The sequence below is a fragment of the Cupressus sempervirens genome, chromosome 1, assembly GCF_028749045.1.
Source record: "Cupressus sempervirens isolate cs-2001-9-10 chromosome 1, ASM2874904v1, whole genome shotgun sequence".
Taxonomy (NCBI): Eukaryota; Viridiplantae; Streptophyta; class Pinopsida; order Cupressales; family Cupressaceae; genus Cupressus; species Cupressus sempervirens.
The window spans coordinates 535,296,369-535,310,172 of NC_143118.1; the positions used below are offsets into that span (position 1 = coordinate 535,296,369).

The 13,804-nt window shown below is 36.5% G+C and overlaps 1 protein-coding gene across 1 annotated transcript in view; it reads right to left on the minus strand.

Moving 5' to 3' along the window:
• The window catches only part of LOC149578572 (Flavin containing amine oxidoreductase family), a 238,478-nt gene that overhangs the window by 36,175 nt on the left and 188,499 nt on the right, over positions 1-13,804 (minus strand). Inside the window, exon 8 of the mRNA XM_089829938.1 lies at positions 9,072-9,175. Within this exon, the coding sequence (XP_089686064.1) occupies positions 9,072-9,175 (104 nt within the window). The remainder of the gene's footprint in view (positions 1-9,071; positions 9,176-13,804) is intronic.

Below are 13,804 nucleotides of genomic sequence, written 5' to 3' on the forward strand. Positions count from 1 at the left end.
ATTCTGTGCCCGAGCTATGTTATCCCGGAGAGCATTAATAATGTCCTTACTCTCTTGAATCAAACCCCCGGCACGTGGAACCCGAACATCACCCATCAGCAAGTCAATAAAGCTCGGTGCATCATACCCATATAACACTCGAAAAGGTGTCATTTGAATAGACATGTGAAAAGTGGTATTATAACAATATTCACACAAATAAATCCATCTTGCCCATGCCTTCTACTGATCAACCACGTAATTCCTCAAGTAACCTTCCACCCATTTGTTCACTATTTCCGTTTGTCCATCAGTCTGCGGGTGATAACTAGTACTGGGTGTGAGCTCAGTGCCACATAATCGAAACACCTCCTGCCAAAAATGACTCAAGAATCTACTATCTCTGTCGCTTACAACACTTCGGGGTATCCCATGTAACCTGAAAATCTCTCTGAAGAATACCTCAGCTACCTGTACTGCTGTGTAAGTAGTGGTGATGGGAAAGAAGTGAGCATACTTCGTCAGTCTATCCACCACCACATAAATGCAATTGCGTCCATGAGCCTTGGGCAACCCTGTAATGAAATCCATGGATATGCATTCCCACTTTTGATCTGGAATGGGAAGTTGCTGTAGGAGTCCTGCTGGAAAGGTGTGCTCTTGTTTATTCTGCTGACAAACAGGACACTCACGAACATACTGCAACACATTTTTCTTGAGTCCTTTCCATGTAAATCGTTCTCGCACCTGTCTATATGTTTTAAAGTACCCGGGATGGCCAGCTATAGGTGAATCATGAAGAGCCCTCATAATAGCCCGCTTCATCTTGGATCCTGGGACTAAAAATATCCTGTTCTTGTAAATAATCAATTCATCCACAAGTGTATACTTGGTATCAACAATTGTCCCATCAACTATCCCAGATGCCCAAGAGTCTCTAGCATACTCTGCAATAATCAAATGCTTCCAATCCTCAGAGATCTCAACCATCGCACTGAGATGTGGTCTGCGTGACAAGGCGCCTGCTACCACATTCTGAGTCCCCCTAACGTATGATATATCAAAGTCGTAGGCCTGCAGCTTACTTACCCATTTCTGCTGTCTATCATTGAGATCTCTCTGTCCAAGGAAATGTCTCAAACTGTTGTGGTCAGTTTTTACACAAAACTTACCACCTACTAGATACTGCCTGAATTTAGCCAATGCGTGCATGATAGCTAACATCTCCTTATCGTAAATGCTAAATGATCTCTCTGGCCCACAGAGTTTCCTGCTCTCATATGCAATAGGCTGTTTGTCCTGCATCAAAACAGCCCCAATACCATCTCCTGAGGCGTCACACTGGAGTTCAAATGGCTTTGAGAAATCGGGCAATGCTAATACCGGACATGAAGTCATGATCTGTTTGAATCTGTCAAAACAAGCCTGTGCCTTCGATGTCCAGACAAAGGCTCCCTTTTTTAGCAAGTCTATCATAGGAGCCGCATGTCGTGAATATCCGCAAACAAATCTGCGATAGAAGCCACATAAACCAAGGAATCCTCTCAATTGGGTCAGGTTCTCAGGAATAGGCCACTCCACTATAGCACGGATCTTATCAAGATCCATCCGTACTCCTCCTATACTGATAATATGACCTAAGTATAATAACTCGGTCATACCCAAATCACATTTGGACTCTTTGGCATACAAGGACTCTGCCTGCAAGGTATTCAATACTGTCTCTAAATGCTCCATATGCTCATGCCATGTCCGACTGTATACCAAGATATCATCAAAGAAAACCGACACAAACTTCCTCAGCTGATGGTGGAAGACCTTATTCATGGTAGACTGGAAAGTAGCTTGTGCATTGGTCAACCCAAATGGCATAACTATAAACTCAAAGTGCCCACAATGACATCTGAAAGCAGTCTTCTCTATGTCCTGTTCTCTGACTCTAATCTGGTGGTAACCGGATCTCAAATCAATCTTACTAAAGTAGCATGCCCCATGTAATTCATCTATCAGCTCATCGATTCGCGGAATGGGATATCTATTCTTAATGGTTTTCTTATTCAGCACCCTGTAATATATGCACATCTGTAGTGAACCATCTTTCTTCTTCACCAAAACTACTGAAGAAGCAAAAGGAGACTTACTAGGTCTAATGTGTCCCATTGCAAGAAGCTCCTTGATGGTTTTCTCTATTTCATCCTTGAGCCTCTTTGGATGCCTGTATGGAGTAATCATAACTGGTTTAGCACCCTTTTCTAATTCAATGATGTGCTCAATCCCTCTATCAGGTGGTGTACCAGGTGGAATATCGCTGAATACCTTGTTATACTTCTTTCTCAATATCTGGATGTCTGGGTGATATTCTGTCTTTTGTTGTTCCTCCTTTGTGGGCATGAAAGTACACATGGCTGCCCATTCAATATCATTATGCCTCACCAATCTTTCCAGTCGCCTGAGAGAAATGGTTTAGATGTCACTATTCCTGATAGCTCTCAACACATGCCGCTTCCCATCTACCTCAAACTTGATCTCCATGTCCTTGAGTCGGAAAGTGACCTCACCTAATAAACGTAACCATGTCATACCCAAAACGATATCCAAGTCACCCATATTGACCACATGGTAATCTGCTTTGAACTCATAATTATTCAGGCGTAAAGGCATGTCTCTAACCATCCTGTTACACTTAAGAGTGTAACCATCAGCAACCTGTACTCGGAGAACCTCAAACTCCTCTGTCTTAATACCACGGCGCTCAACCAGACGTGCATCAATGAAGTTGTGCGTAGCACTTGTATCAACCAATGTGATCACCTTCTGTCCTGCTAGAACACCACGTAACCTAAAGGATCCCTCCTGCTGAATATTAGACAAACGACCCTGCTCTAAATGTAACTCAGGTTCCTCTTTTTGCTCTGAATTCCCTGTCTCTCCCTCAGGCTCTGTATCACTGTGATCATCCTCATGTGCTGTACTGTCAGAATTTTATCCTTCGTAATATGCCCACATAACTCTATTGGCCTTTCCCTTAGGTCTCAAAGGACAATCATGGTCCCTATCATATGGGCCTTTGCAATAGAAGCATAGCTTCTTCCTACGCAGGTTGTTTAGTGCTTCTGCATCCAGGGGTGTAGTGGATTTTCCTTTGGTATCAACGCTCTTCCCTTTATTCTTATCAAACTTCTTATTATTTCTAAAAGAAGTAGTACTCCTGGAAGTGAACCTGCTAGAAGGTGTTGTAAGCTCCATACTCTGTGCTTTCCTCATAGCCTCCTGAAGTGTTGGTGGGTCAAATGCCTTAATCCAACCCTTGAGGGGTTCAGACAATCCCTCTATGAACAAGATAACCAACCGTCTCTCAGACACATCCTGTACCATAACTGACAACCTCTGGAATTCACTAATATAAACCTCCAAACTGCCTGACTATCTCAACTGTGCGAGGTCACGAAAATAGATCTCTGGATCCTTCCTATCAAAACGCTCAACCAATCTATCCACAAAGTCCTGGTAAGATGTCACCTGATTGTGCTGCAAAGTAATCATCCCGTGTGACCACCAATCATGAGCTGCGCCCTCCAAATGCAAGGTGGCGTACCTGATGGCATCTATCTCTGACATAGGCCTCAATGCTAGGAAAGTATCCAACTTATGAATCCATGCCTGTGCTGTCATCAGTCCACTACCATCGAAAGATGGTAAAGTGAGTTTACTAGCAGCTCGCTGCAACTCATTATCATGACTTCCTCTAGGCCTCCTGTGTTGACGGCTACTCCTCATATGCTCTCTCCTCTGGTTCAAGTAGCGATCAAAGTTCAGTAGCTCACGCACATGGGGTGGTAATGCCTGCCATTCTGCAGTAGCAGCTCTGAGATCATCCTGAAAATCCTCCTGCAAGTCATCTTCTATCTCCTGGGCCTCCTCCCTAAGGAAAGTGGGACGAGTAGGCCTATTTGCTGTCCATGATCTGCGCCTAGGAGCACTCTGTGAGCCTGCCACACTTCTATTATCATGATCAGGCGTCCCTCTACCCTGTTCCTGAATCCTGGGCAGAACAACTCTCTCCATTATGGTAGTCAATGCTTGTAATGACTGGGCTATTTCTTGCTGTCTGGTAGTCATGATTCTGTAGAACTCTCTGGTCTCATCGTCATCAATTCTAGGTGGACTCTGTGACTGTCTCTCACCCATATCTCTGAATTTCTATTTGCCCTTAAGTGTTGCTCTTCTGCGTATATAATACCTGGGATAAGGTTTCATAAGATGTTTTACCCAACAGGATGGCAAGAACATCGCTCTGATACCACTGACATGACCCTCACTATAAGAGTCTCGAAAAAACAATATTGAACTGTGGAAATTTGTCAAATACTTGGCATACACACGATAAGTGAGTAAAAATGTAATGTTTCAAACAATTCACCAAATGAGCTAGCTGTAACAAATGCAATTGGATAATGATAGTACCAACAGTATTCAAGAAAAATTATTTTAAGAACAGATTTGTTACAGTATAACGAGTTCTTCCCATATCTAATAACAATCCAATTGAAATGAATAACAAAGTCTGTACATAAACAACCAAGCAATATTAAGAACCTGGGATTACTGCTTCCATTGTTTGCTGTTTGAATGAGATTAGCTGAATGGCGATCGATTCAGATTTTTTCTTAATCCGTCCTCCACAACCTGGGACTATAGCTGATGCCGCAGAATTAATTCATATATTGCTAATTTTGCCTGCCTGCTAGTATTTACTATACTGATGCGATTTATAATATCGACCGCTTGGTATAAAGATGCAAAATGCACTGGGTCGCATGCAATATGGATCAGCTACGAAGATATTAAATTATCCCCCAGTCCTCCTGCAATGAAGATTGTAGATTCGCTTGTAGTCCATGAACAGTCAATACGGAAGTCTCTGGGATGGGTGAATTCCAAACCGCTTCCCAACCTCCTGTTACGTCTTGAAACTTTTAATTCCGACTCCAGAAAATAATGCAATTCGAGCTGTAAATTGCTCCCAGTCCTGATTTGAAAGTTCACAATTAACTCTAGGCTTGCGATTTTTTAAAATGATCCTTTAGACTCCACACCAATGATGAAGGTGGCTCATAAAATGGTCGCTGGTGTTGGAGGTTAGCTCCAAAATTATTGTTTATGAAGAACGCTGCTCCAGAAGAGGTTAACCAATGGAAAATTGCCCTAAATTGTAGAATTTAGAATTTGTTGTAAACCCTTTTTTGAAGGTGCCTCCCTAGATGTAACAAAATTGCCTTACTTTCCTTACCAACTTCAGACCCTTAAAAATTGATTCTCAAATTCATCCAACATGAAATGGCTGAATACCATCTCCAATGAGCAACCCTTCGGAAAATATCTCACTTCCTCAGTTATGCAGATCCAAAGGAATTTTCGTTCCCAAAGACCTAATGGAAATTTGCAGACCAAAGATTGCAAATTGCTCCAATATAATTAGAAGTAGAATCCACAACATCGCTTGTCCAAATGGGTGCCTCCTGCCCTCTATTTATTCACTTTTTTAAGAAGTTACTGGGAGCTTCTACAAACATCTTTTTATAAAATCTTATTATAATGCACTTTATTATTAAATAACTTTATAAAATTAAAAGTGCAATCTCAATTCAACATTAGAACATGTAGGCCCCACTTACTGGATGTAGGATTAAATATAACTCTCCGAGAGCAAAATGCAATCATCTGGCAACAGGATGACTCTCTCTCCAAAATCATTTGCCTACGAGAGTCAATGATAGGCAAATCTACTGTAGGAATCATGTCGCTAGAAAGGGGACATGACATTATTAATCCAATAATGCCACCTTGCAAATACTTATTTATAATTTAACCAAGATGATAATAAAACATTAAATAATATTAATAAATAAAACCTTTCATCTTTCACCTTCGATTCAATATTTCTTCCTTTTCATATTTCTTTTCCAACCGATGGAATGCAAATCGAATTTGAGATCTTGTAATGGCAGGAAGCCATAAGGTCAGGTTTAATTTAATAAATATGTTGGCCTTGTCGTCTATCGGGCCATTGATATCCATCACCCATTCATTCCGCAAAACATCTATCACCCTGCTTAGTCATAGTGCCTTACACCCAAATTCTCACGTCTTTGCATTTCTATCATCGACTGTTCCTGTGGAAATCTAAAGGAGACAACTGAGCTAAGATATTGTAAAGCCGTGAGTCAAGTAGGGAGGTGTTTTTAAGTTTTTCTTTTCTTCCATATTTCATTCATAGATTCTTGTCCTTTCTAAATCGGTTTTTGATCCAAATCTTAAGTAATATTTCACACAGTAATAGTCTTGCTGCTTACCTTATGTTCTGAACTCTTGTAAATGCCTTAAAAGTTTGTATTCATGGTCGCTTCTTAAACAGTTTGGTGTTTAATAGAGAAAGCCAGCTGTGAAAGTATTAATGTTTATATACTCCTTTTCTTTTCTCAAGAAATACCGAATGTTATCACTTTGAAATTTCTTTTGAAAATAAGATTATTCAATCATCAAATCGAACATGTTAAAGTCTGCAGATTTTTCCTGAATATTTAACTTCAGACAAATATGTCTTAACAATATAAGAACAATGTTCAGTTCTGAATACTAAGGAATTTCATAGGCTGTAGCACCAAAATCTTATGAATAGGTACATGATATAATGGTTCAGGAACCTAGGAGACACCAGTCTGATGACCTGTTGATGGTGAAGAGGTGTAGATGAACCTAATAAAAGAAAAACAAAAATAATATCAGTAATTGAAACTACACAATTAAATCTAATGCATTTTAGCTCATGCAAATCCACTTTTGAAATTAGTTATCAAGCTGAGTGGTGGAGATCGGGTTATAAACCCATATCTAAAATCCTTAGCCAAGGCGATATTAGGTAGACTTGCCACAACAAATTGATCGCGTTGTTGTCCTGATGCTTCAGTTATTCACCCGAATAGCTGTTGGGAGTCTGGGACCTCAACCCACCTGAATACTCCGATGGTTGGATCAATGAACATCCCAAGCCTGACCTCAGGGTAGGGAGGGCCATTCTATTAATTTAGAACCTGTGGGGATAAGTAAAAAGGTCCGTGGTTGGGAGGTTAAGCCTATGATAATGCTTCTCCTCTCACCAAAGTCAGAGCTTGGACAACCAATTTGGAAAGTTTCTCAACTAAATCAATATGTTCGATTTAACTTTTATGATAGTATTTTTCCTTTCCAGCTGAAAGTTTCTTTTATGAAAAAGTTAGATGTTATCTTAAAAATTTAGTTAGTTATTAGTAGCATATTAATTGCATTTTCATTTCAGTAAATATTTTAGATTTAATTTCAGCTGATTATGTCAATTAATAGATAATGATAATCTTGTTTGAATATATTCAGTTTAAGACTTTTTTTTTGAAATCTATGACATGTGATTATGAAATACAAATCAGTTAGTTTAATGATGAAATTAGTTCGTAGAAAAATCCAGCTGTTACAAGTTCCAAGGATGAGTATGCAGTAATAGCAATACTGACCAAAATATTTGTAATGCTTCCATTCTGATACCATGTAAAAGATTTCTATAAAAGTTTTGGTAAACATATTTTATGGTGCCCCAAGGTTAAACCTGTAAGGTATATCAGCCTGATAGTGCAATAATCAACTGTCACACAAGTTAAAATTAGGTGAGCATAATTACCATAATCATGCAGTTGTTAAGTGTAATCAGTAAAATAGCATTGAGTACTATATCTAGAATTTTAGAAGGATCTTCCAATAAAGAGAAAGGTATTCCTATTTCGTACAGTAAGAGGTTAGGTGCAAAGGTACATACATTCAATGTAAAGAATGAGTTAGCACATTTCTTCCTACTAAATGGTTTTGAACAAGTCACAAAGAAGATGGTCCATAGTAGAAAATTAAGATAAATAAGGATTTGATAATACATAGGAGCAAAATAATTAAAGCATGTAGAGGGAGATCCACGTGAGTGTGTAAGTCTACCTGTTCTCTTTAACAAGGAATCAATATCTGCAAAGTGATCTCAAACCTTGATGACACAACCCAATATTAGAGTAAGGCATTCCTTTTTAATCATAAGCAACAATGACTGAGGATAAGCATTTGGTAGTCTCTCCAATTTCCTTCTACTAAGTTAGCTTTCTCTTTGTGTTGATAACACTAAGTTGAAGGACTTTTTTGGTACCAAGAATCTTCTTCTCTTTGCATGTTCTGTTATTTTAACCCAGTTTTAAAGTTCCACCCTTGAAGAGCATAAGGTTCAAGATATATAAAGGAAGCCTTCTATTGCACTTATTCTGGACAGTATGTCTCTCTCATTGATCTGGATGGCACTGGGAAGGAGATCTCAACCTTTGAGGCAACAAGGTAAGTGTTGGAGCAACAGAGGTATTCTGTCAACATTCAGTAACTTGAATATGGTTGAGAAGTGAGAAAAGTTTTGTTTGGTTCTTCTAAAATTGGAAGGTTAAGAACTTTGGAATAATAGAAGACATGCTCCAAGACAAGTTGCTTCATTCTTGTGTGTCTTCTCTAGATTGTATGCGATATACATGGTGTAGGTATGTATATAATTAGAAGGTGAATGAGTTTTTGGATCTTGTTCCAGCAATCATCATTTAGAATATAAATGTGGCCAAGTTTATTTCAAGAGTCCTACATATTTTCTCAGGTCTGTTATTTATGGTTTCATTGCAATGCCCTAAAAATTCTCTCACCAAAAAATTCACTGGAATGAGATAGCTAGTCCCTTGCTTATAGTGTTCCCAATCATTCTAGAATAATGCCATCCTACTAAAATGTATGTTCTTTAGCTGAAGGGACTAGTTTCAAGGCAAAATTAGGCAGTTACTATATTGGTATTCAAATAAAAAATTCCATAAAATGCCTAAGAGAAGCTATAAACATCTTTCCACCCTTTATGAACCTAAATCACCAATGAAAATGCTAGAGCTCATTTATGCAGCATTTGCTTCCCTCATGCGTTTTCTTTGGCATTCCTCTCCTGTTTACTCTCCTATTTCTAACAGATCATCCCAATTTAGTAAAATATCACGTACCTTTTCTGTAATAGCAGGATTAGTTGCACCTCCAATGAAGTTAAGAAGCAGCACCCTATCTGGAGGAGCACGGCCAGGAAATAGTGAAGAACTATATATTGTTCCTGCACAAAGCCACATACAATCTCAAATTACTATCATCAAAGCTAAGAAATTTAGTTTTCTGTTTCCTTGAAGTTCTGGAATATGCTTAGAAAAAAAAACATAGAATGGCCACCGCGCTTGAATACAAATATGTCATTTCAAATCTGAACATATTGAAGGAGACACAAGCTAAAAAGGAATAGCAAAATTACAAGCCCAAGCATCATATATGGAGTCGTATTTTACTGGCAGATATAGTGTTCCAGTTGTTTGCAATAATAAATTAAATATTGATTAGTAAATGTAGTTGTAATGCATCTCAAGTTTATGCTACTAATTAACTAGGTAACCTATAACAGTATAATTGTTTATGCAAATCCAATGGACATATGGGAAAGTTAATAAAAGTGATTTCAATCAATCATACTTAATTGTCATGATGATTAACTAGACCTTCATATTTTATACAGACTATACAGAAATATTTCAAGAAATTAAGGAGCATAGATATTCGATAAGTAGGAGATATTTTCCACAGCAAGTCAAATTATGATATTTCTATCAGGATTCAAGTGTGCAGTTGTTTGAGTCAAACTAAAAGAACTACACAGTTGAATCCTGATAGCAATATCATAACATAGATATTTGTTCCTACACTTCAATCCTCTTGAATGCATTCCAAGTTATACAAAATATATCTATAACTTACTTTTCAAGTATTTGTGCTCCATTAGTGAATGTCATTATATTATGATATTGTTAATAATATCAGTATTGTGAATTCATAATTGGATATAATTAAAAGTGTAAATATTATTAAAATAACTAATCAGTTTATATTATTTTATCTATAATACTATTGATGAGTATTGTTTTCCATTATAAAATTGAGATTGTAAATAAATTATAGATGTTAGAAAATAAAGGCTTGCAATCTGTAATAAGTCACCTTAGTGAATTTAGGGGTCCATAATAATGTTAGCAATTATATTATTATTAGCTTTTAGGATTATGTACGAGTGTCACACTTTAAACATCAATTACATCTCTTAAAACCTATATAAAGAGATGCCCTTTGGAATATTCACTCCAATATTTCATAATATTATATTGTGTTATTCATATATAGTCAAATTATTTTCTTATATGTATTAGAGTAGGATGGCGCTGTTGAAGATTGTAGCTGCGACAGAGATCTTTATCTCTGATTTTGCTATATATTCAAGTTAAGATAATACCTATGTATTGTATTTACAGCTGGAGAAGATATTTATGATAATATTTGAGATAGTATTATATGAAGAGATGTGTGTAATGCGAAAAGGGATGCGTTAGGAAATATTAAGAGACTTGTTTTTGGAAATTGAAGAGACCTTCACTTGTGATACGAAGTCTCTCAATTCTATATATACATTAGATTTTGTGTGAACATATATCATATAAAGTGAAAGCATTAAACTTGAATTTGTTATCAATAAAAGAGATATTTTTCTGGTGTGGCTGGGTTTTTCCCTTCAAGGTTGAAGGGTTTTCCCAGGATAAATTTCTAGTGCTTTTGTGACTTTTTTTCTTTATTGTTATTTATTATAATTTTTGAGCTAAACATTAACATGGTATTAAAGCCAAGTTAGATAACAACAATTAAGAAAGTCTCTTTTCTCTAGCTCGTGTATTTGTTGCAAATTTCATAATTGTTTTTAGCCTGTTTGTGTTAGGAATGTTAGCATTCAGTGTGTTGAAACACCTGCTGTTTATATATATATATATATATGTATATTATGCACCTATCATTCTGAATGCAGAAACTTAAGCATATATATGTAAATGTTATTCTATCTATGTTAAACGATCTTCAGATTGAATGACATAAGTTCCGATGCCTCATATAATCCCAATTGTATCGGGTGTATTCAATATTCTGTTACACTAATTATTATCAAGTGTATGTTATTAACACCGATTAGTATCGGGTGTGAAAAGTTATATAAAGGTGAACTACATTGTATTACTTCCACCGATTGGATAATCGAGAGTTTCCTTAACCAATCGTTATTACTATTAAAGGGGTTACCATTGGGTGTGATTAGTATTTGTTAAGGATTAGTTATTATATACATTGAGGCATGACCATGTAGGGTCATGCCCCTACTTGATCATGTTTCAATGAATATATATAATAGATTCATTGCTCATCTGCATATCATATCAATAACACTGCCATATAGATCTCAAACTGAAAATTGAAAACAAGTTTCAGAGAACATCAGAAAGTCAAGCCATCATTCTACATCTATTAATTCTGTCATAGGAAGGAAATTAATGAGAAATACATTACTTCGTCTCCACCAAACAAGGACTATAAAACTTTACATGGCATCAAAGCCTAATTGGTAGAGAGACTCTCATTTTGATTTTAAAATAAAAGGACAATATGTCAAATAATATAAGAGTAGAGGACAAATAGACTCAAAGGAGAAGTGAATTTCTTTTCTTGGAAAATTCGAATTACTACAATTCTTGAAGAATTGGACCTTGAATCTTTTATTGAATTAGATATTTCAATTCCCAAAGATGAAGCTGAAAAGGCTACCTGGAAAAGACAAAATAATAAAGCTAGGAAGATCATTGTGGATTTTGTAAAAGATCATATCTTTCCATCTATATTAGATTTAAAGAAAGCATTTGAAGTATTCAAAAAAATTAAGGATACATTTGAGATTAACAATTCAAGTAGATTGATTACACTAAAAAACCAACCAATGAATACTAAAATGAGTAAAGGGGAAACGATCTCATCATATTTTGGAAAGATTTCCGAAATTAAAAATCATCTAAATGCTATTGGAAGCAAAATAGAAGATCAAGAACTATTGATAATAGCACTTAGAGGATTGCCCTTATCATGGGAAGCATTCATCCAAGTAATCAGTAGACCTACTATACCTCCTTTTGATCAACTGAAGAATGATTGCACATCAGAAGAATCAAGGCTAATCTCTAGAGGGATTATCTCAAATCAAGAGCGAGAAAATCAAGCCCTCTTTTCAGTTTCAAATTACAAAGGGAAAAAGAGGAAATTTAATGGAAAGAAATATGACAAAAAGAAAGGGAATCACAATTACAAAAGAAATGACTTTTCTAAAGTTCAATGCTATAAGTGTGAGAAATTCAGACATATTTTCAGTAAATGTTATGAAAGGGAAAAAATTCTTAGCCTCATTAGCCGAAATTAAGAAAGATGAAAATCTATTATTCTACACTGCCTTATCAAGTGAGATAAACTCAAATGAAATTGTGTGGATAATAGATAGTGGTGCTTCCCGACATATAATAGGATTCAAAGAAAAATTTGAACACTTAAAAATTACAGATCTGAATGTAATATCCTCCCCTATTTTTCCCAAATAAAGAAACTTGCAAGCTACTTCATGATATCAATTAATTTTCTTAATAACTCAACATAGCATTTTTGTCAAACACTTGGCACACATACTACAATATATAGGAAAATCTGAAACTTCTTATTTGCTAATTAAATATTGATTTTTGTCATGTAAATGTGCTCATACAATTCTTTAACATGCTGCAACAAATATCAATCTCGTATTCAACAACTACAATGCAAAAGTATTAAAATTTGACAGAAGAAACCTGGAATTAGTTGCTGTAGTATTTTTGCAGATGTAGTTGGCAGCCTTCCAAACCTTCAAATCAGCAAGAATAAACAATAAACTTGTTGCAAATACTGTTCACGCACTGTAACAAATTCACTATTCATCCGCACTGTAGCAAAACACTATTCATCCGTATTATAGCAAAACACTATATGAAACCCAGTATGTTTGGAAACACCGTTAATCCTCCTGACTATGTCTTTCAACAGCGAAGAGAATGCTAGCAAAGAGAGATTTCGTCCTCCAAGCCCGATAAACAAATATCCAGCAACATAACATTAATCTTCATCCAAGCATACTAAAAAGAAGCTCTTCCATTTCTTTTATAGTGTTCTTACAAGAGCTCAGTCCTTCGTTTTCTCAATGTGGGATAAAACATAACTCCCTTTATATAACTTATGTCTCCAATGTGTTATAAAATAAAGGGGACTCTTTTAATTTAAATATTTCCCACAAACTATAGTCTATGCATTAATAAAGTTAAATATTTATATTTAACTCTATAAAATAGCTTTATTAATGCATAACAAATCTTATCAATGATAAACAAGTCTTCTTGTCGATTTTAAACAATTACCATCGACATACTGTTGCCACTGGATCTCCGACCATGTCCAAGATGACTTACTATAAATAGTAAGTATGCCCAAAGTTGCCTCAAAACCCCTCAGAAAGACCTGCAATTGAAACTATCTAGGCCAAATGGCCTCTAAGTCCCTTTAATGTCCTGTTAGCCTACGGGACTGTGGGGAAATAGGCTAATGACAATATCATGCTATGAATGCTAAAAAGGGGATATTACAATCCGCCCTTCCCAAAATTGCTTGTCCTCAAGCAATTTCAACTCCGGATGCTGTAATATTTGCTGATTTTCCCAAGTAGCATCCTCTACTGGTATATTCCTCCACTTGACCAAGTACTCCTTGATGATCCGCTTGCGAAGCACCCTCTCCCTGGAGTCAAGTATAGCCTCGG